We start from the raw sequence: 26,256 nt of genomic DNA, 5'->3' as shown, positions 1-26,256 counted from the left end.
GAGTTGTGATACTAAAACTATATAAGAAGATATTGAATAATGGAGGAATGATGGCTGGAATTTTGATTTAACTAAGGAAATACAAACAACAAAATAGGTAGAAAACACGTCTTTGAATATTATAGTGATATGAAAGGGGAAAAAAGTTAAAATAGGAATTGTAAATAGTGGGGAATAATAATAATTATATATTAATATATTAAGATATACAAAAAGACAAAAAGATGGTTCAGAAATGAAAGGTGATAATAAAAGGCATGTATAAATAATATGAAATAATGGGAATGAAATGTAATATTTAGGAATAATAAGACTATGTTTATGTGTACTGAAATGTATGTTACCCAGTTACCACACCACTCACGCATTGATATGTATAAATAATATAAAAAATAAAAATTTGATTAGAAAAATAAGAGGTCTGGGAGTTGAAAAGAGTTATTGGAAAACACCCAGGTTGGGTAAGATTGCTATGTCATTGTGCCTTCAGAAAATAAAAGTGATGCCCTCGATAGTAAATTGTTAAGGAAAGGAGCCTCAGATTGGAGAAAACTCTTTCAAAAGTGCAAGCAATTTCGATAAGAGGGGCGGGGAAACTAGCAGAGGAAGCCCAGTATGACTGTGCAAAAACTTTAATGGAGATCTGATAACAAAAAGGATACAAATAGGAAATGGAAAGAGAAAAAATCGTCTAGAATTGTAGAAATGGTATTAGAAAGTCTAATGCTCAAATTGAACTCAGATTGGCAAAATATGCTAATAGTAAGAAAATCGTATTTGTAATAAAAGTCTGGATATATTCAAAATAAAGGGAAAAGAAAGGAGGGAACAAAGAAAATAAATCAAGTTACCAGCTGCTTAATGAGTATGGCAAAATGTTAGCACGCAGCTAATAAAAAACAACTATTCAAGAGAAAGAGAGTAGGACTAACGTTTAACATTAATGAAAAAACTTGGCTAGCGAATACCTATTTAGCCTGAATGAATTTAAATCTCTAGGTGCAAATTAATTGAATTTAGGGCATTAAACAATTTGCTAATTATATGATTGTGCCATTGAATATTATCATTTTCAAAGCAAAAACATTTTCCCATTGGAAGGATTCTTATAATTAATTCAAAAATCATATTTCAAAACTATTTTAGTCCACTAATTTCCTAAGATCTAATTACCCTTTTCTGTTAATTCAAAATATTTTTTTAAAGTTTAAATTTGTATTTAAAACTTTTTTTTCCTCTAAGGTTTGAAATTCTCAGGCCAGGCTAAGAAAGGCATAGATCAAGCCAACCAAAGTTCAGAATCTTCGGAGACTAAACTTTTACTACTCTCCCCCTAGCCTATATATCCTGAGAGATTCTAGGGAATGGCTATCCTAAGTCTTCTTTTTCCAATTCATCTCCAGGCTGTATCGCTTCCTGTCTTAACCCCTTCCTTGGAATGTGCTCTCTCCTTCCTGGGAAACTACTATTACACCACAGTCCATCACATCACGCCCTCCCCCCCACCCCCCAGGCTCAATGCAAGCTGTAAAGTTGAGTGCAGAAACTTACCCAGTACTGTAAAACATGTCAATCCAAAGGTTCCTGATAGCTGAAAACCTGTTAATAAGAAATTCACAAAATTGATTGAAAAAGAAGCATGTGAAGTGAAGCCAATGTCCTTTTAAAGGCACCAACCGTGGGTTGAGCAAAAAGTTGACTATTCCTTCATCTCCCGGGACCCTATATTTGCCAGAGATTGCTGTCTTGCAGTCTTCTCAAAAGAAGTAATTTTATGGAATACTTGTAGGTTATTTAAAGCACTCATCCAGATACAAATTGCAAAGAATCTACTCACCAGTTTTGTTTTGTTTTTGCAGTGATTGTCAACTCCACTTTTAGCAGAGCTGTCCTCAGTTCACAATATCCTCCCTGGAAGTCTTATACTTTGTCTATCTCTGACACAATGCCTGTTATTATGCTTTCTTTTCCAAGGATAAAATAGAGTAGATTTCTTCAGGATAATGTTGTGAGCACACAAAACTGAGTATAAACTTTATAAAAACTTTAACTGAATAATATAATACTGAATAAGACCATTGGGATCAGAATTTCTGTTGCTAAGCAAGGCAGCTATTAAGTGAGATGGCCAATTTTACAATCATTCTTGTCATGGTTATAAAGTGAAGCATTGCAGTTGTTAATTGATTCGTGCAGTCATTAAGAAAATCTGGCTACCCCACTCAATTTTTCTTGTTAAAAGCAGACCAGCAACTAAAGCAATTATGACCCCAGAATGTTGCAACCGTTATATATACATGCCAGATGCCACCCAAATTTTTATCAAGCGACCATGGGGATGCTGTGACAGTTACAAGTGCGAACACCAATTTTAAGTCATTTTTGTCTCTGTCATTGTAACTTTCAAACAGTTGTGAAATGACTAATTTGCATTCAGGACTATCCTTAGTAGAAAGCAAAAAAAAAAAAAAATGGGTTGTTCCCTGAGTCTGAAAGCATAAGTTTCCTGTTGACATACAGCACATTGAATTAACCTTCATCAGACACATGAATAGCAAGGAAACCCACAGGAAACAGAAACACACATTCACTTTCCATGTTTCTCTTCAGTTTGTAGAATTATGGTGACCAATCGTGAACATGTATGGCTTCAAGGTTATTAGGCAATATTAAATTACAAATCCAGACACACTACATGTACACTTAAACATATTCAGGATCTACACTCAGGCCTGTAAATTTTGGAGGAATCTATATGTATATTGTCCATTTATATGCCATTAAAGCATAGATGCTAATGCAGATGGCCACAGTCCCATTTTTTTCAAAATATTTATTGAAGATGTAAAGAGAAGCTGAGAGGAGGACCATTCATTTATGTTCACAACACAGTTACTTGTTTGAAAACTCATGTTTTCTCTTCAAATATATCATATTCACGATTTATCTCAAAATATTATTGCTTTATGTCAATTTAACTCATTCTCTCATCACTATTAGAACATTCTAATGTGGACAAATGTGACAACTTTATCATATCTTATTAAGTGTGCCTGTTGCTGATTAAACTGCAACCTACAATGAGAGCTGTTCTCATTATTGACCTCATCCATTACTTCAAGGACTTCACACTTTCTTTTCAATAATATAATGCATTTGCCATTTGTGCTTTGCTTTCCACTCAACTTTACAGCTTGCAAAATTATATCTAATTCTGACTTTCTCTTCTGTTAAATTACCGCATAGGGAAAAAAAGAAGTCTTCAAAATTAGCTCATTCATCAGACCAGAGCATCAGCCATACTATTATGGCATGAACAATGTGCATATATATATAATAGCATTTTTCTTATTATGGAACTCACTATGGATTTTACATTTTCAGAATTGTGTGTGAAATGGGGCAAGCTGAGCCTGACATTAGCTCTGGTCCTGCACTCCTCTGTATTGGAGAATGCAAATCAGAATTTGTGGCCAAGTCTGCACAACATTACACATTTGTGGTAAGTATCCTACAAGCCATCCTTGTTACTTGATTGATAAACATAGACCAAATACTGTAAGCAGTACACAAAATAGTCCTTTCTTTTTCTACCAAATAAAGAAGGGCTGGCAGGATCCTGAGTAGTTAACATGCTATTTATTAATAGGTTCAAATTAGAGTATGTCCAATGTAGCATTTTATATACCGATATCATGGTTTACTTCTTTAAGTCACTTTACTTATCTTCAACTCTTTTTCGGTAATCATAATGAAAATTTATCCAAGGATGAATAACTGCAGATGCCTCACCTCAAAGCTAGTCCCTAGGAAGAAAAGTAAAATATAAATCAAATCCATTAATTGTAATGAATAAATGAGAAAATAAAATAAGTTGCCCAGATCTTATGAGTTTTTCCCCTCTTCCCTTTTTGACATCAATTCATTGTGTGTAAATGAAGGTATTCTATTCAAATAATAGTATTTGGAGCCAATGGTATGTGAGGTTTTTTTTCCTAATTCTGAGTCATGGCATAATTATTTGCCAGTGACTATGTTAGTTTGTCTTTAAATTCTGCTTGCACTGGCTGAACTTATAAGTCTGACCATAGTCTTATACTGATATACAACTTTTACATTGTTTGACTAGATCTTTTTTTAATTTCTTTGCTCATAAAATCATGACACCTGGGAGAAAGTATTTCTAGCACTAAATGCTTTAGGTAATTTCTTTGACAAACTGTGGCTTTAACTATAATTATTTTTTAGATCTTCTGAGATATAGACAGTGCAACATTTTTGAGATCATCTGTGTTATCCTTCCTTTTCAAACTGGAAGGAACAATGTGAAACTTTATTACTATGGAACTTAATTAACTGGAATTAATCTATGGAACTGCCACCTTCCATTATATTATGTAGATATTAGAACACTATGGAATAATTTTGTTTGGCTAGTTAAAACAAACTTTCTGTCCCTCCATCCTCTCCCCATCTCCTATTTTCTCTTTATCATCCATCTTTCCTTAATGTGAAAGTATTTTCCATTTAAATAACAAATTAACACTAATTCAATAGAGTTTCCATTAGTATGTTTAATCTAGACTTTCTTTTTGTGGTTTTCCATTCCTGAAGCAATCATTGTGCTCTTCTGTTATTTAATTATGAACCTTTTTATTTATATTCTTGAAAGTCACACCTGGGGCTCTTCTTCATCTCTATTTTGGTCTGAACAAGGCTTATTGGGCCTCACTGATTTTGTGCTAACTACTTCCTAGCAATTGCCAACTGTCCACAATTTGTAAAGGAAGCAATAAATAAATTGAATTGCACCTGTTGCTCATTACTAAAATGGAAACTTATTGTAATAATGGTAAATATTGCTAAACAATAATATTATACAGTAGAGAGTCCCCCTTTTAGGTTCACTAAACATGTTCACATTTATCTGTTTGATTATCTACCTACTTTAGTATTTATAACCATTCATCTATTAAACTGTTGGCAGATACCCTTTCTGTTTCAATTCAAAAGTATGCAAAGCAACAACTGGCTTACATTGGTGATTTATACCGTACTTTATAAGTATCAAAAAGTATCAAAAAGCTATTAATGATTATAATTGTGGGCTGGGAAAAGTAGTTTTGTAAATATTTCTGTCAGAAAGTAAAGGAACACTTGTTTGACCCTCATTGTGCCACTAGAGGCAGATGTACACAGATGTGTATCTGTGTATGAACTGTGTATATGTGTGTATGAATTGTGTGTGTGTATGTATGTATATGTGTGTATGAACTGGAGTTCAAGATAAATATTGAGAAAGTGAGGTAATTGCAGAATTGCACTTTTGTAATCTTTGAAAAGTCTTAAGATTATGCAAGGTCTCAGAAGACATGGAGTTTCCTCTTTCCCATTTTCCAAAAAAAGGATGAAGGACTTAAGAAATTGGAGGCTTGTGAACCTGATATCAGCACTGGGCAAGGTCCTTGATATTACCAAGCAGATTGTCTATGAGCACTTAGCTAGGAATTAACATGATCCAACTGATTTATGCCAAACAGATCATGCCTAGTTAATGTGATATCCTTTGATGATAGAATTACTAGCCTGGTTGATTGGAAAAGGGCGATGAATATAGCATATCTTGATTTCAGCAAAGCTTTTGACGAAGTCTATTATAGCGTCCTTAATTAACAAAATGGTCAAATATGGGTTTGAGAACTGACATATCAGGTGGATATGTCCAAGGATTTTACTCAAAGTTTAGTTATAAATAGAATTGAATCTACCTTGAGAGACATGTTGAGGAGAGTGAGAGAGGGCTCTGCCTTGGCCCAGTGTTGTTCAACATTTTTATAAATTATATGAATAAGGGGTTGGGTTAATGCTTACCAAATTTGCAGATGGTACCAAGCTAGGAGAAATGACTAATATTTAGGAAGGAGGAATCAAAAAAGACTTGGACTAGAACAATTGGTGAAAACAAATAGAACAAAATTTAACAGGAAGGAATATAAAACCACATACAAATGAGGTAAATCTGCCTCAAGAGCAAAACGTATGAGATATGTTTTGCTGGGTATTAGAAGATCATAAGTTCAACGTATGCAAAGAAGACAATGACATCTTAAACAGCATTAAAAGAGCAAAAACCTCAGACACTGTGAGATGATTCCTACTCCACTTTAGTCAGGCCTCACTTAAACATAGAATTCAGTTCTGCACAGCCAGTATAAAAAGATGTAGATGAACTGGAGCAAGTCTAGAGAAGGCCTACCAAGATGGTGAAAGAACTGGAACAAAGTCCTACAAAGAATAGTCAAAAGACTTAGGAATGTTTAGCTTGCAAAAGGGAAGATTGAAGGAGGTCATGCTAGCTCTTTTACATATTTGAATGGCATTTGCATTGTAAATGGTTTGGACATTCTCCCTGGCTCCAGAAGGTAAGATAAAAACGAATAAGACAAATCTCAAAGATGTAGAGACAGATTAGACATTAGGAGAAAGTTAACTTAAGTACATTTGTTCAGAAAGAAGAATAGTTACCACATGGAATGAGTTTCCCCTCCACCTTTACTGAAGGTTTTAAAACAGAAAACTGTATGGTCATCTACTGGGAATGTTGTACTGAATCTTGCATTGCACAGGGAGTTGAACTTCAATGACCTCTTAAGGTACCTGTCAACTCTATGATTCTATAAACATAAAATCTCTATATTATTTGATAAATAAATGCCATCACTGAAGGGTTTGAGCGAACCCTCCATTTTAAGCAAGAGGGTTAACTTGATCTATTTGTACATTTATCAGTAATACTATAACTACATTTTCCTCTGTAGCAAAAAAATTGGCCTAAAATAGACAGGAGAAAGCATAAAAGAGGCAGGCAATAATGAATGGGCAAAATGAATCTGGGTTAGCAGATAAAAGGATTTGCTTGCAAGCGAAACTTTCTTGAAAATATATGTATTAAAAGGAGAAGAGGATTAATTCAATCCATTTAGTATTATATTAAATAATGGCAAGGGTGGCAAGGGTCAGGGACATTGCTTTCTAGAAAAGGAGTAAAGTCTTCCCATGGGCTATTAGGTGGAGTCACCAGAATACTGGAGGAATGAGATACTGCACATGTAGACTGTACATTTTAGTTTGACAAGCAACATCACAGCTGCCTAATTTTTACATTACAATACATTCTGTTTCTATGCTCATGGATGGTATCTAATTTATTTTTAAAGCTGTTTCCATCCATCCATCCATCCATCCATTCAATCAATCAATCAATCAATCAATGTATACCTTGGCTGGTGGGTATTCATTTTCATTTTTTAAAAAATCAGTGTGTGGAAGACAATGGTCTTGGGCTACATTAAGTGATAACCAGTGCTTGAATGAAAAAAAATCAAAGCACCATTCAGCAATGTGTTAAGCATCCATGTATTATGTAAAGACCGTATTTTCCATTGCTGTCTTTTTATGAACTGAAAAAGCAATACACCTGTAGTTTCTTTTTATTGCTTGGACTTTTGTTTGTTTGTTTTAACCTCTTTTTTGTTACAATGACAAACTTTATTAACGTTAGTGCTGCTGAAACACTTCTGCATCTGAGAAGATTCCTAGGTTTCACCTTGTTGCCCTTACAACCTAATGGCAGACTTATTTCATTGGAACTTTTTGCAGCTGCTAGACCCTTTTTCAGGCATTGAAAGAAGTGATGAAGGAGGTCATGGAAAAGGGTCCTAGAAAGGGATCCTGGGAGAGTGGCATGGATATTCCTACATCTCTCCCTTTTCTAGATACAAGGCCAACACCTGCAGAAAAGAGCTTTCTGTTTCCTGGAAGCCTATCCTTGCAACTTAATTCAAAATTAAGTTCCCCCAAAATAATAAACTTAGATACCATAAAACTGCAGACTGAGTCGAATCCAAGCTTGCTGCTTTGGAAAGAGTTTCTGAGGGAAGCATCTTATGTCTTGGGCAACAGACAGGCCTTTCTTGGCCTTGCAGCTAACCTGTTCTGGATCAGGTTCAACTGTTGACAGATTAGACACAACCTCAGAGTCTCTTGTGCACAAAGGAGTACTCACTTTAAATGCTTATGAAAGATTGATTGCAATTATCATTTACAAGTGAATTTATATTATGATCTGTTAGATTCTATGTAATATGCTATTATACTTTATAGTTTTTTATACTTTAATTAAGAAATAGGTATACACTTTAACATGACACTATTACATGCATTTTCAAATTACTTGCATACTCATATCATGGAGCATAAATTTGTGCTTGATTTCAGGAAAGCTGCACAAAATCTTTTTTCTACATTTCATGTCTGGAATCAAAGAGAGTATGGCTTGTAACTGAAGCTAAAAGGCTCAATGAGAGGTTCCATATCATTGTGGTAGACACAGTCATTCATTTTATATATTCTATTATGTTGGCTGCCGTCTTCACATTTAGTCTGATCCTTTGATAATAAATTTCTAGCATAACATTTGTCACTGCTTGGTCCATTTCCATATTTGGCAGATGAATCACAAGCTTAAGTTAGGTAAAAGGCAATGAAACCTTGGAAAAATAAATTCTGCAGACATCTCTCTTTCCTCCCTTGATAAATGAACATGCAAATGGCAGGGTTCTAAATGCAAAATCTTTCAAAGTCTTTTAAAGAACCATTTAAAATCAATTAAGACCAATTAAAAATCACTTACCTATCAAGAACCAAATAATACTAAGAACCAAATATTTCAAATATCTTCAAAATACAATTTTTGCACTACAGTATATGTAGAAGTAAGTGCTATGTTGTATTAATGCTATTTTACTTTTCATTTATAGTTTATAAAACAATTTTCTCTGGCAGTGATCATCATTTCAGTGCAACTAAGACAAAAACCATGACTCAAAAGAACTATTCTGTAATCTAAGCAGGAATTCCTAAGCATCAATCATCTCTTTAGATTACAGCAATGTTATTAAAGCATCATTATAGAGAATAAAACTCAGAGTTCAATATAAGATGTCTCATAACTGTAGAAAATCTTTCTGTGATCATTCCATATATAGTTTTTTTCCCTAATGATTTTTAAATTCCTTGATGTTGAGGTATCTTTTAAAAAAAAATAGGCCTATTCAAAGACACTGATTTCTTTGATCACCAAATGAGACAAAGCAGCTTGTATGAAATCTAAAAATGCGATGATCTGAATACAATAAACAGTTATATTCATTGTGTAACTACATCATCAAATTGGAGACATTTGATGGAGCATTGGTAGAAAGTAGAAAAGTGCCATAACATAACTGAAAACTTTAGTTAGTTATAAAAATTAAAAACAAATATATAAAAAACCCTACAACCATCTCTAATAGTAAACAGGGTGGGTGGGTGGGTGGATGGGTGGGTGGATGGATGGATGGATGGATGGATGGATATATAGATATGTGACATCAAATCATGGGTTGACTCTTAGCAGACACATACGTAGTTTGCATTAATATAATTTGGGAAAGTTGTCGCTACTTCAGTGCTTTCAGCTGCTACTGGACTCCTCCTATGGTCATGTTATGTAATATTCATTTTCAATGTTTTGGGATAGTTTCCCAGCCAATTTCACCAATTTCACATTCCTCATTCCCTCCCCCATCTGGAAACAGCTTGTCCTGCTGGGAGGAGAAGCAAAGGGAAGAGGCATGGAAGAAAGGAAAGGAGGGAGGAACAGGGAGGAAGATATCCAACTTTCCTGGCCCATGCCATGCCTCCACCTGCTTCCCCAACTTGTGACATCTTCAACATACCTTCCCTAATTCATTCAGCAGCTCTTGTAACATCCACCATATTCCTACTCACCATTCCCAGTCAACACCCTCTTGCATGCCTTCACCAACCCACGTGGCAGCTCTAAGGTACCCCTGCACACCCTTTCTTATCCGTGCTCTAATCCTGACCTGCATGACATCTCTTGCATATTTCCAAACACCCTCAGGCACTCTTCCCAACCCATTCCACTACCCTCTGTTCACCATCCCTAACTGGCATACCATCTGTCAGGGTTCTTTCGTTTGCTTTGGTTCCCTCCAGTTGTGGGTCGAGGCTGCCCTCCCACCCACCCCTGTGGCTCCAACAGAAACTCCTTAGGGGTGATAAATCCAGAGGCTTCATCTTGCAGAGCTAGTTCTGTTTGTGAGGGAGGCCTAGAGGCCAGCTCTTTGTGCCCAGTTCCCAGCTGGTGTTCTCTCTCCATAGCCTCCACGGCTTCCACCACAACTTTGGAAGGCACATAAATGGTCTTGACATAGATAGATGATCTGTCATCTGCTGCTTTCCCTGTGACTTTCTTCTATTCCTCCATCTTCACTGAGTCTTTGCACCACCTGGGTTCAGGTCAGTGCTGGGACTCAGGACTCCGGACAGTATCCCAAATAGCATCCAAAATTAAATCAGAGTCCAAGTCAAAGTATTGCTCAAAGTTCCAATTTATTAAGAGAGCCTTGTTGGCACATCTGAGAAAACCACATGACATGTCATATACTTACAGACTTCCCAACCCATGCAATACTTCTCATGCACCCGCACATACCATTTCTGGCCTACTCAACCCTTCACTCTCTTCCACAGTCATCAATAGCCACTTAATTACCTGCTTTCCTTGGACTTGCAATTTTGTGCAGGCTTCCCCATTGATTTTCTCCCTAAAAGCTTCTCACAAGTAAAGTAAATTGGAAAGTTGGGAGGGGGGAGGGAGATTTCTGATGCTCCCTGCCCCTCACAAAAAAATGTAATGGGGAAGATGGGAGCAAGTGGGAAATCATTCCCTCACTCATCTTTTTGCCCAGCCATGGTCATTTTGTTTCTCTGAAATGATGACCCAATGGGGCATGGGATATTTTGTTCCATTTAAATATTCCTAACATGCTCACTATACTTGGCTAAACTTATTTTCACCTGTTCTTCTGAGTTAACCATGATATAGATAGATCAGACCAAGTTTCCAGAAACTATCCTGTTGACTAGCTATTCTTACGCTATATTTGTTTCCCTTTCTGATCTTCATCTATGGACTTGTAGCATAGATGAGAATAAGATCAGGAAGCGTTTCCTTCTGAGATTTTCAAAATTTGATGATATCATTGTTACTCTGCAGTATAATTTATTTTCAATTGTTAGCAGACAGCTGGTGGAAGTTGTGTTCTCTCACATCACTGGTATTTGTTTCTAGAAAATAGAATGCTTCGTATAGACATTATACATCCAAGAATTAAAATAAAATGAAAGTACATGGACTGTCTGCATATTCTCACACCAACTTTATGTCCTCCAGTTGTGTAAAATTAAAGCTGCCAAACTCCTCAGCCAGTTAGGTGGTAATGTTGGTAGTTTCTATCAAAAACACTGTAGTCCAAACAGAAAGTTGGAGAAAAATCACTTCACTATATGAAGTTATATTCTACCTTTTGGAGAAGGACCTATGTAATTTGTAGTTCATGTTCTGATATAATATCTTTTATAAAGATACAAAGGCCTGCTTCATAACTCCCTGTTCAATGAAGTACCCAGACAATTCTGAAATGTTTTGTATATAACACATCTTTTACTGGCAAACCAGTAGAATTCAGTTTTCCTGAAATTGACAAAATTTTGTTGTATTGTCTGTAAAAATGCCTTGCTCATCTAGATGATGATTTTGGAATTTTAACATCTGCAGTTCATTTTACTTGAAACAGCAACTATCTGTAACTTGTTTAGTTGTACAATTTGGTCAGTACCATAATGAAAAAATAACCAATTAACTAATACGATTATATATTTGTCTATTTCAACCCTTCACCTAAAGGTCGTTCTTGTCTCACTATATAATCATCTGGAATAACATCAGAGCAAAACAATTGAACTTGTTTTATATTTTGTTTTGTTTCCTTTCCAAGAATCCTGCTGTGGGTTATTTGAGTCCCAGCCGTGGACCAGAGTCAGGAGGGACTATGGTGACCATTACTGGCCATTTTCTGGGAGCTGGCAGCAGTGTGTCAGTATTGCTGGGTAATCAGACCTGCGAGTTTTATGGGTAAGAGAGTTGCGGGGGGGGGAGGTTTGAGTTTATGTGAATATATGTTCTAAACAAACTTAACTGAACTTCCACAGGCATTGTTAAAGCCACACCAACTTTAAACACTTAACGTCTAATAAATCACCTTGAACTATACTGTTGCTGATTTTGATGAACGCTGCATAACAGTGAATTGAGTTTATGCTGATTACTTTTATTTATTGCTTTCCTTTTGTATATCAAAATCCTGCTTCTACCCCAAGTCTCCTACATATTCTGTTGCTCAAATCCTTTTACATGTTTTCCAGCCCATTTTTTCTCAGCACAAAATTAAAAGAGAGCTAGAAGGGGAAAAAGGGGGGGAGAAGCAGGCATCTCTTTCCATTCTCTTATTGTTATTCTAACTATGAAAGCAGCAGGTGTGCCTGCCTCCCAGTGCGATGGGAAAGAGGTTGAGTGACAGAAATTAAGAATGAAGCTTTACTTTTCTTTTCTTTTAGAATTCACAAATCTATGCTTTAGTTTCTATATTTTTAAAGTGATAAAAATATATCTCTTTTGTTACTTCTTACCAAAAAAAGCAATGTTGCATTTTTGTCATGTCTATTAAACTTGAAGCACCATAAATTTATATATTCTAATTTTGTGTATTTAAACAAAGGACATGCTACAGTGGTGATAATGAAATATCTATGAACAAAATATACTTCTGCTCTGTAGTCAGTTACATAAAATAATACTAGGTTTAATTAGACCTATATAGCATACTGATTGATATCAGAGAATCAAAGTAGTCAATGTTCAATTTTTATGATTGAAATTTTGCATGAATGTAAAATCATTGCAAACAATTATTTTGTACTGAACCCTCAACTTTATTATGGAAATTATTGGGCAATATATGAGTATGGTTTTATATCCTTGATACAATTCAGATTGACAAAGTCTGTCCAGGCTTTATAAGGACTAGAGGCTAAATTGCTTAAATTAATTTAACCAATGTTCAATGTAAAGTCATGGAAATAAAAATCATCTTCCTCTAAAATCTTAATATGTGTACAAATTGATTTCACAAAAATTTCTAAGTAATAATTCAACATTTACCTCAAGAAGAAATTCCCTTTTAGGATGCTTAAAATTTATCCAGCGGTCAGCCTGTTTCTGTCATTCTTCACATGTAGATAGAGATCAATCATCTTTAGTGAAGAGTCTTCATAGTGCATGAAAATTCTCCCCAAGATCTAAAACCTGGGTCCTTAATTATGTGAATGCTCAAAGAGTAGTGGAATATGCTCTGTCACTCCAGATTGGAAGTTAGAACAACTGTGTAAAGTCAACACATGACTCTCTCCTCCCCTTCAAAATATTTGGATCATTCACACTTTGAAATAAATGTGTAAATCAAAGGCTTCAGTTTAATATTAATATACCTACACTTCACTTGAATATATCAAGCAATATATATATGTAACAAAAATATTATAACAGCATAACATGCTTCATCTACTAATTACTGTGTTGTGTTTGTTATTAAAATATAAATTATGGTTTGAGATTTCTTCTGAAACTACAATGAACAATAATAACCTGTTGGGCAACAAGCTTTATATAATATAGTTGAATTGGGAAATTCAAGAAAACTTAAAATCACAAATAAGAATGTTTAATAAGCATGTAGTACTCTGATGACAAAATGAATCATTTAATAAACCCAAACCCAAATACTTTCTGTAATATTCATGGCAATAGTCCAAAAATATATCATGCTATAGTCTTTATGAAATTGGTTAGAGGAGTTTATAATTTGAAATTTTTATTTATTTATAGGCCGCCCTTTTCCCTGGGGGGACTCAGGGCGGCTTACAACTAGTTGGAAATTCCAAGTGGAATGAGAAATATTTCCATTAGAAAACCTGAAGAGTCCCTGCCAGTTAGTGTCAAGCTGGGTTCCTAGGCTCCTAAATTAGACTCAGTATCAACGGTGTAGAGGTGTCAAAGCAAGTAAGACTGTGGCCTGGTTCATGATACAAACCCATCTCCTTCATCCATATGTACCGCAATATGGGTGCCAGGCAGAGGTGGTATGCTACTGATTCTGACTGGTTTGCCTGAACTGTATTGGAAATTGCAGGTGGTCCCTCCCACCCGCCCCGGTTCTATGGCATCCCATTTAGGCTCTTTTTTGCCAAAAGAGCATGCATGAAAGGCTGAGTGCATATGCAGAGGTTGCGTATGCACTCACATTTGCTAACCAGTAGGGAAGGTAAGTGAATACCACCCCTGGTGCCAGGAGTCTGAAGGCCATGTAGAAACTCCATGTATAAATTTAGTTTCCTGATGAAAATAAAATGAAACATAAATTGAAGGAGAAAATTTATTGTGGTTAAAATAAGAGGATGCTTGGACATATCTTCTTGTAAAGAAATAGGAAATTTAAGGAACTGTTTCAGGAAATAAAAAAGCCTTTTGGTTGTTCCTTCCAACCTGAACTTTATTTGTTTGTTTGTTTGTTTGTTTGTTTTTATTGCCACCTATTTAACCATGATGATTCAAGGCAGCTTACTGAATATAAAACCACATTTAAAATAATAAGAATAATAAAATAAATTAATGTAGTATAATATAAAATCACACACCAACACTCTGCGACAGCAAATCACATGAGCCATTTAAAGGGCTCTATCCTGCTCTGGGTTCCCCAGGTCCACTGGCAGAACCAGATCTTCAGGGCCTTCTGGAAGAGTATTCGAGTGGGAGCTGTTCTAATCTCTGGGGGAATGATGTTCCATGATGTTTGATGCAAGTTAATCAGATGCAAGGAGTGAGGGATTTGCATGCCACTTGCTGCTGCTTTTGTACAATTTGCCTGCAGCATAACTAACATTTCCAAAGCTGAATTACTGAGACTTTTCATATTAGTGCTGCTTTCTTCAGCATCTGAAGAGATAAAACATCCCAGCATCCACTTTGTGCCTGGATTGAAAAGGAGAGATAAGGAATGACATGTTAATGAGTAGACTTGATTTAACTGATTTAGTATCTCCTTATCTAATAGGACAGAGTTCATTTATACCTTTGGAACAGATAGGAAGAAATGTGCATAGTTACATTACAGGGGTTTTTTCATTTCTTATCTACAGAGGAGGTTTTTTTTCTTTATGGCATTTGCTTCTCAAATAACTTTTTGATCCTAGAGTTATGCAGGAACTGTCTCAACGGACTCTGGGATGCAATATTGATGTTTGCAGAGTTCCTCTTGATTACATGGTTTCATTAGCTCTGTTGGCCAACGTACAAACAGAGGTATCACATAATTCATTAGCATAAAAACATACTTGGATATCTTTTACTAGTAATCTTTCTGCTGTTGTTGACTATCAGAATATATATATATATATATATATATGTATGTATGTATGTATGTATGTATGTATGTATGTATGTATGTATGTATGTATGTATGTATATATATATATATATATATATATATATATATATGAATATGATTTTTTACAACCCCTGGTAAGCCCCAATTATGGGAGGAAGCTAACTGCTTCCATCATCTGTCATTCGGCTCGTCACAAGAGTCCATCACGACAGAAACCCAATATTTTTACTGTTGCCTTTGTTATATTTGTGTTGTGCACAAATAAAAACATATATATATATATATATTGGGTTTCTGTCTGCATGGACTCTTGTGACGAGCTGAAGACAGAGAGTGGAAGTGTGACCTTCCTCCCATATTTGGGCATACCAGGGGTTGTGACTTTAAATATATACCTCTCACCCTGGCTGGCTGATAAGGAGTCGAGCTCTGTAGCTCAATGGTTAACACATCTGCCTGAGAGGCAATAGAGCACAGGTTCGATTCCCAACAAGGGTGTGGCTAGCTGATGAGAGCTAAATAGCTTGAAATAGATCTATACTAGTCTCCCTTTATTTATTTATCAGCATAAATATAACATATATATATATATATATATATATATATATATATATATATATATATATATATGTGTGTGTGTGTGTGTGTGTGTGTGTGTGTGTGTGTGTGTGTGTGTGTGTGTGTGTGTGTGTGTGTGTGTGTGTGTGTGTGTGTGTATGTGTGTGTATATATACATATATGTATATATGTATATATATGTACATATATGTACATACACACACACACACACACACACACACACACACACACACACACACACACACACACACACACACACACACACACACACACACACACACACACACATATATATATATATATATATATATATATATATATATATATATATATATATATATATATTTATATTTAATGGAAGTATTAGGTCACCCAGCAATGATGAGCAGTCTACTACAAAGCAAACAATAAAAAGTAAAGATATTCATACAACATTAAACAACCCAACATATAAAATAACCAGATATAATAATTAAACAATCAAAATTGCACTAAACTAGACTCAAATGCCTAAAGAAAAAGGCAGATCGGGATACTATGTCAATGATAGCAAAAGCCACCAAGAGATAAGAAGCATCAGGATAGAGGCACCACACATCCAGGACTTGCCACAAGTAACTAACCAGTGTGATCAAAGCTACTGTATCTCTGTACCATATTCCAGGCTGAATCTGCATTGAAAATGGTCCAGATAGTCAACTTCCTCAAGGGGCCTCTGAAGCTGAAAGGCAGAAATTTTCCAGATTTGATGTTAAGTCCATAATATACAGATAATATTCAGAAGTGGCTGGGACAGACACCTCCCTAATTTATTGACCTTTAAGGAGGAGGAGGAGATACAGCAAAATAAAACTTGCAAGATTCTGTAATTATAGTCAATCTCAGTTTTTAAAAAATATAGACATCCTATAGAATTGATTTCTTTATTGGCTTACCTAATGGAACTGATTACAACAACCCTTCAGATGTTTCATCAATTCCTTCTGATCTAGAAGTCATTAGGGTCATTTTGAATAGGGTCCCTACTCCCTGTTTCCTCCCCTCAACCATCAACCATTAGTGTTTCCATTCACAAGACAAACACAAATCCTCCATATTCAAATGGCAAGTAAGTACAAAGGTGCTCCTGACCACATACTCTTCTAAACCATCTCCTACCAACTCACCTTCAAAACCTATCATGCCATCTCCCTCTATACTCTATACTCATCAAACATAGGGCAACAAACATGCAACGTCATCAACCTAAGACAAGCTATCTTGTCCCATTAGTGATTCTGACAAGCCATCCCATCCTTCTATCTCTGGGGGAGGGGTAAAATAAATGGGTCGGTTCCCTCCCTTCCTTCACCATTGTGCCCCACAATCAACTTTCAGTCCAATCCCAATCTTCCTCCCAACCATCAATCATAAATCTAGTTACTTTTCTAGGAAGCAGACTGGCATAGCTTCCAAAGGGCTGCAAAGTCTCGGCAATTAAGCCATCTGGCTACATTAGTTACATCAGATTCCTTTAGGGCATGGAATTGGTCACCTTCCCCTTTCAGACACAGAATCACTAATGGGACAAGATAGTTCCTGCCCTCTAGGTTGTCACAGCAGGACATTGCCTGGACTTTTCCAAAATCGGTCAGCTAGCTCCCAACCCTGCCACAGACCCATGCCCCCTCAACAATCCTCACACTTCCCCAGATATCCAAGCCAGACAAAACCAGCCCACTTGGTCACTTGATAAATACTGATGGTCCTTTCACATTCTTCATAGTTTGTCATTCAGGTATAGTCTTGTGGGCACCCAAGTCACAAATTATTTATCTTCATTATTCCTTCTTTGTGGCATATACCACCATTAGAATTTATAAATTAGAATTTATAAATCAACCCAAGCATTTTTCCCCCTTTTTTTCTATTTGCAGCTAAGGAAAAGTTTGGAATAAATAAATGATAATGTCTGTTTGATGCAACATAAATATTCCATTAAATGTATGGCTAAATTTAAGAACTCTTTCTAATTCACTATATCATTTATTTGCCCATATAATCTAGTAAACAACATTTCTAAAATCTAACAGCATACTATTTATCCCTGCCTTTCCATACAAGGTCATGACATGGTCTTCTTTCTTTCTTCCTTCCATAAACTGCCTGGTTTATAGGTGATGAACTTGGCATGTACTCATGATGTGCAGGAGACTGATTAGATGAAGCAGTTTCTAATGAGATTCACTGTAATTACAGCTTCTTTCTATTCTCCTGCCTCTGATCGGAGGAGTGGAGAAATTCACCATGACGACATGGTAATAGCGCAGAAAGCTAATTAACTGATCACAGGGAGCTTGCAGTAACTCTTTGCCAGCAGTGATGTGTCGCTTTGGATCTTATACAAGGACTAAGCAGATTTCTCTGAAGTCTGGTCTATGGCATGTTAAAATGCCTATTCTCACACGAGGCCACTGATAGATAGAGGACTGGATTCCAGTTCCCCTAAATTGTCTGTTGTTATGGCCAGGCTGCATGGTGATGTGACAATTCATAGCCTACGTCTTTTCTCTTTTTTTTATTTTACATTGCCCATTTCCCTCTATCCGTGTTATCATTTATTTATTATTCCTTCTCTATTTCTTTACTCTTTAATATCTTTGCCCATCCTTTGAATCAAATTTATGATTTTTTTTTCAGACCAGGAACTCCCTTTTACTCTTTTGGGCAAAGAAACAGAATGATGTTTTTTTTAAAAAAAATGCATCCTGCAGTATTTTTTTCTTTTCAAATACAATATATCAATTCCAGTTCTCTTCATATAACCACAGGATGTTGTACTTAATATTTAATTATTTGGAAAAGTGTAGTACAAAATCCACTATGCTCATGATAAAGTATTTAAGAAATATAGCACCATCCAAAACACTGGGGATAGAACAAAAACTTAACATATCCCTAAGGTTTGCATGGGTATAACACTTATTAGATCCTTTACCTTTGTATTTTCCAAGGGTACATCAGAAGATTATGAATTTTGTGAGGATATTAAAAATCAGGATGCAGATTTCTGGAGTACCTGGTCTGAAACCTGAACAGAAGAATCCATAAAACATTTTAATTTATTTGTTCATCCTTTATTCCAATGAAAGGAGCCAAATACTAAGCATAAATTAAAGCTTATGTTGTATATTTAATTTGTTTACTCAAGTAGTTCACAATTTAATATTGTAATTATTGATGGTTCTAACAGGTTTTTTTTAAAAAAAGGCAAGGATCACCAGTGTTCCATTTTTTGACTATACATCTTCATACCAGGAATGTATCTGTAAGCATAACTAGGTGTACCATATAATTATTGTTTTTGGCACCATTATTATGTCCAGAAATAGGACTCAAGAAAGGGAGATGAAGGCTCATATTTGAGTAACTTCATTTTTTTACTGCCATTTGTTATCCTATCTTGCACCCCCCTTCCCTTCCCTTCACCTCCTGCTGAGCACATACATAGTGGAAAAAAAACAAGATTTCCTAATATTTTCTTCTCTGGGGATTAAATGGTTTTGATGATGATTTTGAATAGGAAGGAAATAATTGATGTAAAAGACGTTTATTCCATGCTCCCCCCTTCCTTTCTTATATTTGCACATGCATACAGCACAATCCAAACTTTGTCTTTCCTATGTGAATATGCAAATGTTCTTATGATTGGTGAGATCGTCTAAATGGAACAGGCTTCTGTTGATTGGCAGATCTCCTACATTATAGTTTAGAGGGGGCTAGAAGGAAAAATAGAAAATAAGTCCACGATGTCAGTCCCAAGAGCCAAAAATGACACATGGAGTTAATTCTGAGTAGTTTCATCATCCATAGACAGAATCTTGCCAGAGTAAAGCAATTATCTGTATAACTATAAATATACACTGGGAACTGCCAGGGAAGAGCCATTTTAACCCTCTTCTTGTAGACCAAATTTTCTAAGCTCCATTGCCTCTTTGCTTTCTGGAAAGTAGCCCCTCCTCTTGTGGATCCAGATTACATTCTAGCACAATTATTAGTTTAAATAGAAACTCAGCTCATATGACAAAAAAGCTGGGGGAAAGCATTTCAAATTATTCAAAGAAACTCAACCTTAATGTACAAAAAAAAATGAAGGGTTGAAATTTCTTTTGCAGTTTTCAAGTTTATGTCATTTATCTCAAGATTAGCATTAAAGACACTGGGCAAAATTGGTATAATCTTTTTTTTTTAATCTAGCCATCTGGTGTGTGTGTGCAATATTTTACAGGTCCCTTCGGGCTTCTTAGAGTTATAGATATTTATATGATCACCCAGTTTGATCTAGTGATTAAGGCACTAGATTAGAAACTAGGAGACTGTGAGTTCACGTCCTGTTTTATGCATGAAAGCCAACTGGCAACTTTGGACCAGTCACTGTCTCTCAATCAGAGGTGGGTTCTTCCCTATATAGTCCGGTATGCCAGATTTTCACTACCTCTTCTGGCATAACGGACTGTGTAGGGAGGAACCCACCTCTGGTTGAGAGAGAGTGACTGGTCCAAAGTCACCAATCACCAGTTAGGACCAGTAGTAAAAATGGTGGTTTGGCTACGCCCCCGAATCTGTTCTCCCATCAGAAGCTTTTTTTAAAAAAGTTTTCCCCCTGCCGGTTCAGATAAGGGGGGAAAAAGTAAGACAGAGGGAGGGAGGGAGGGAGGGAGGGTGGAAGAAGGAAGGAAACTTACTTTTCTGCAGGAGATTCAGTAAAGGAGAAAAACAAATGCTGTCACTTTAAATCAGAACTGAGCATGCCTGGCTGTGGAATTCTGGGAGTTGAAGTCCACAAGTCTTAAAGCTGCAAACTTTGGAATCCTACTTTAAATTGAAAAGCTGCTCAGGTTTGCAAAGTGACATTCAGCAGTTATTTGGGGGGGGGGGGGTATTTTGGATTAGTTTGGATTATTTTCCTCTAACAGAGAAGAAAATTGCCAGAAAAGAGAATGAGTTTACTGGAACAAGACTGCCATGCAGAGGAAGGCAGAGATAGACCTTGATTTATGACTACAATTGAGGCCAAAATTTTGGTTGCTAAGCAAGAGCATTGTTAAGTGAGCTTCACTACATTTTACCTAATCCATGACATCTGGTGAGTTACATCAAGCTGGCCATGCCCACCCTGTCACATGACTGCCAAGACTGACAAAATAGACCAAACCCACAGAATAGGTAGTAAAAAGTTTTGAAACCCACCCCTGCTCTTAACCCAAATCATCTATGAATAACACATGCACACAAACATATTTATATTTATATTGGAAGTAGAGATGGAAGTGCAAAATGTTGCTTTCAGAAATATAGTGTTCTGTTTTTCCTCCAGACCACACAGATGCAATAAATCACTCCCAGAACAGTAGAAGGGCATGGAATCAAAATGAAGCTTTACAGTAATATTTTGGAATGTTCCATTCTGAAACTGATATTTTGTACATCTTTAATTTTAAGCCATGCAAAGTCATTTATGGATAGATGGCATACACATTTGTAATATAAATAAATGAAATTAATACATATTATCGAATTTATTCAGTCCAGGTTTTTTTTTCCAGAAAACAAAATTTTGGCAGATACTTATACTTCAGCAGATGTGAATTCCAAGATTGTAAAGTCAGGGCCTTCCCACATGTTTCCAAAAAATGAGAACTGCAGCATCAGAATTTTTAATCATGATTTAATTACAATCCAAACTTTAAATGAAGTATGCTTATTGTATGCAGAAATAAAAATGACTTCAGCTGAAAATACATGAATATTCATGCTTTTGTGGGTCATGACTATAAAATAGCTACTAGAGTTTATCTATTAAAAATCATATCTCACTGAAATATTATTATTCAACTGTTTTAGAATGAATCCCAAAGATTCCCATTGTTGCCAATAAGTGATGCTATTCTTTGTTCATATTTTAACCAAAGATTTCTTTCTCCCTTATAGGAGGTCAATTAATGAGATTATGTGTGTGTCTGCACCTTCTACCCATGGTCTTGGACCAGTGCATGTTTCTGTCAGCGTGGACCGGGCCCAGCTAGAGAGCACATTACAATTTGAATACATTGATGATCCAAAAGTTCATCGGATTGAGCCTGAATGGAGCATAGCCAGGTACCTAAACTGCCTATAATATTGTATCAAGAAACAAATCACTTGAAGCAGGGTCCAAATAATTCCTCACAAAATAGAAATTCAACCAAGTTGAAATTTCAAAACCAAATGATTTCTGCACTTTTTTTTACTAGTGTCTATTTAGGATGTACCTCTAGTCAGGATACTCCCTATTTCCCCCCCAATAATTCAAACAAAACAATAATTGGACAGAAAAAACTTGCATTATTGTTACTTGAGCACATCTAAAAGGCATGGTACAATTTTTTCTTCATAAATATTTTCAACGATCTACAGCCCTCCCAAAAGCAATTTTGCAAAAATTATTTACCAGCTAGAATCAGCTGAAAATTCTTTGTCTTGTCAAAGAAAATGAAATATTTGATAATTATCTTCAAATAAATGAAAGTTCTTCATCCCAGGAAGAACAATACATCCAAGTACAATTTTGATGGGGACAGATTTCACAGGTATGGCAGGATTTTTTTTTAGCAATTACCATTTTTAAAATTCAACAAAAGCTTTGTTCAAATTTTGAAACCATGTCACTATGGGTGATGACTTTAGAATCAACACTGTCTTTATAAATGCTGGTTTGAGACTGCCCTTCAATACAGAAAAGAAAACAGAGTCTGTGTCTTAGCACTGAACAGCCAGGTTCCCAGTGAGAGAAAGGTATAATTTATAATTCTCTTCATTTGCTTTCCTCTCAGTTGTCAGCACCCAGCTTCACAGTTCCTAGAGGATTTATTCCACCTGTGTAAATACAGAAGATTTATGAATAAAGGTCTGATCCTTCAAGGAGTATGGCATATCCATTCCCCTGATTTCCTGGGTTCAAAAGGTCTAGACAATTTAAAGAATTATATTTGTAAAATGGTCACACCGTTTGCATTTGTCAAGCCAAAAAAAAGTAGATGCGAAAACTTATTTGAAAATGTTTCATCCTTTTCAATCTATTGCAAAAGAACAACAAAGTATCTGAAATAAGTGGATCTCCTATCCACAGGCTTCAATATATTGTTGCAGGGTAATGAAAGCATCTCTTCCCACCACCCAGTTAAAAAATCAGAGTTACTAATTCAGCTGAATTAAAACCATAGCAATCTGTGAAGATTCTAGGAGAGCAAATGGAACCCCATGATCACTTCCATCTGCTGAAGAAATGCACAATTGCTCATTAAAGGTTTCTTCTTAAAAAACATTAGAGTCAGCGCTAAAACAAAAACAGTGGCAATCAATGCAAAAAGAGGAGAAAAAAAGTTCATGCATGAAATTACCTAAGATGCATAGCTATATCCCAGAAGTGTACTCTATAGTAGTTATTGATTGAATACTTTCTAAAACCCTGATCAGTTTTTGCACTGCGATTAGCTTTTTCTGACTTGCATACAATATGACATACAAAAGATGAAATGTGAGTGTGAGCTTATAGAAATGGATAGTGATTTCTCAGAAGATTCAAGACTGGCTTCAGGAAGAAGCATTGTGGTGAGCTTCAATACTTATTGAAGAAAAACATGGAACTGAAGATCTTAACTGGAATATTAAAGCTTTAAACCTGCAATTTTGAATATATTAGATTAACATGGTTTAGTAACTTCTCATTCCTATTTAATTAGGTACTCAATAATGTTCTAATTTTCTAGATGCACATAAGGCAGAACAAAAACAATTTGAATGACAACAGATGCTTTCCATCCTAGTTTTCTCTGTTTATATCTGGGAAAGGAGTACTCTGGAAATTGATTAGATAGGGCTGGTAGATTTTTAATGCACATTCAATTAATCGTTGGAGAAACTCAGAATAACCTTAGTCAGAAGCAACAGTCAAGGCAGATACTGGGCTGAATTAGGCATTCAGGCCTTCCTTAGGAATTAGAGAGGCTAAAATCAAAAGTAGGTTGAAAGATCACCCCAAAAATGACATAATAGAAATAAATCACTGTCAAATAGTTTGTAAATGCAACCTTGTTAATATCAGCTGATTTTGTTTGATTCTTCCCCATTCAATTATTTCACTATCCATTACTTCCCAACACATCTGCCATGTTAAAGGCTAGAAATAAAATGTGACTTTCAAATGAGTGTTATTGTATTGTGTTGAGCTAGAAGGTTTGAAGCAAAAAATGATCTCCATATTTTCATTTTGGGCTCATTTTCATCTCCTTAGCATCCATTGTTAACATATCTAAGAAATGTTACATGGCAAAATAACTACCCACTTAGGGGACAGGTGAAACCAAAAAGCATTACTATGGGAGACAACTGTAGATAGAGTCAAAGCAATGGAATATCAATGCACTCAATTGTGTATTAATGCACTCTTGTCACCCTATTCAATCTGTAGAAAATGTGAGATAAACTGAGATAAACATTTGTGTTTACCAGAAATATAGACACTGAGCTTGACCCGAGTTCCTCTTGACATATTAGCCTCATTAACCTAAAGACTTCTGCTTTTCTTCAGTGGCCACACGCCTGTCATTGTTATGGGATCTAACCTGGATGTTATACAAGAGCCCAGAATCCGAGTGAAGTACAACGGCAAAGAATCTGTCAATGTAAGTATCTGCTTTTACCAAAGATTAACATTTTCTTAACCCAATGGTTGCATGATTCTTGTATGATTTACAAGTTGTAGGCTGGTTGTTTTTCAAAACTATCTTTAATCTCTTGAAAAAGAAAGGATTTTTATTCAAATATAACACTAATCTATTTTGTTAATGAGACACAAGAATTGCATTCATAATAATCAAAATTCATTCTAATAAGTATTTCTTTAATATGGATTTGATTCTAATTTATTATAGCATTTAACATAAGTTTGGCTACAGTGGAAGGAGCCATGGTGGCTCTGTGATTAGAATGCAGGCTTACAGGCTAATTCTGTCAACTGCCAACAATTCTCCTGAGCTCATGGTTGATTCAACCTGCCATCCTTCCAAGGATGGTAAAATGAGGACCCAGATTGTTGGGCCAATATGCTGACTCTGTAAATTGCTTAGAGATGGCTGTAAAGCACTGTGAAATGGTATATAAATCTAAATCCTATTGCTATTGCTATATGAGATGGAAATTTTTGCTTTCCTATGAAGTTATTGCTAAATTTTCTACATACATATGAAAACAGTGGATCTTGTTTTCTGATGCCACACCAACCATCCTGCCATTTTTTCATTCTTCCTCCCTATGGATGCCAGTTACTCTCTATCAGGCCAAGCTACCTCCAGGATTATTGTTGTGGGAAAAACATGTGGAGGAAGGAATATTAGATATGTTCAACCATTTCAGTTGTTTATAAAAAATAATAAAGGCAGGATAAAAATAAAGTTAAACATTGTGAACTGATTAAAGCAGAATATAGCTTATAGAAGGAGATATAAAAAGTTAGGGGAAAGGTCTCCAGGAGAGTTCACACGTCCTATGCTTTTTCATAATCCCTACATCCTAAATGTTCTTAAAACTGCATGAGCAGCTATATTTTATGTTACATTGGTTAGATTCCATTTTAGAGTCCTTATCATGGATAACCTTAACAGTTTGTTTTTATTTTATTCCACGGAGCCTTATCATACTGTATATAGAAATTGCATTTAACAGGGAACAATGACAGCATATGGTACTTGTGTCATTGTGAGGCCCCACCATACATCATTCAATGCATACAAAAAGCCAGCAGCAGAAGGCAGAGATGCTCTTAGTAAACAAGGTTGAAAAAACAACAACAACAATGGTAGTGATATTTTACTGACTCTACCCTTCTGAACACCTGCTTCATTTGAACAGAACAATCCTGGCGAACTATCAGAGAAGCAAGTGATGGAAGAGACTTTTTAATTGTAAAATTGGCTCTGTCCCAGACCAGCTTGTAGATGTATCTCTCTACATCACTATCCTGTGACATAGCTTCTGTTCTGTGTATTTGTTTCCATCCAGATCTTCAGCACAATAGCAATTTTCACAAATTCAAGTTTTTATGTACCTATGCCCTTTCTTGACGTTAACCTCTATATAAGCTCTTTTTAAAAACTCCCATTTTAGACTATTGTTTTAAATGCTTGTATTCCTGAAGGATTTTTTATTATTATTCAAACTAGAATTAACACTGCAATGTGATTTATGT

The 26,256-nt window shown here is 35.7% G+C and overlaps 1 protein-coding gene across 2 annotated transcripts in view; it reads left to right on the top strand.

The window, feature by feature from the left end:
* PLXNA2 (plexin A2) overlaps positions 1 to 26,256 on the top strand; it is a 436,755-nt gene that overhangs the window by 341,732 nt on the left and 68,767 nt on the right. For both annotated transcript variants that reach the window (XM_087720123.1, XM_087720124.1), the window contains exons 14-17: positions 3,385 to 3,502; positions 11,907 to 12,043; positions 21,963 to 22,130; positions 24,601 to 24,694. In XM_087720123.1, coding sequence (XP_087576249.1) covers positions 3,385 to 3,502; positions 11,907 to 12,043; positions 21,963 to 22,130; positions 24,601 to 24,694 — 517 coding nt within the window. The remainder of the gene's footprint in view (positions 1 to 3,384; positions 3,503 to 11,906; positions 12,044 to 21,962; positions 22,131 to 24,600; positions 24,695 to 26,256) is intronic.

Source organism: Thamnophis sirtalis, unplaced genomic scaffold (assembly GCF_051295495.1).
Source record: "Thamnophis sirtalis isolate CommonGarterSnake01/CBP01778 unplaced genomic scaffold, rThaSir2_p1.2 scaffold_7, whole genome shotgun sequence".
NCBI classification, from domain to species: domain Eukaryota; kingdom Metazoa; phylum Chordata; class Lepidosauria; order Squamata; family Natricidae; genus Thamnophis; species Thamnophis sirtalis.
This window is presented reverse-complemented; position numbering and strand designations above follow the sequence as displayed.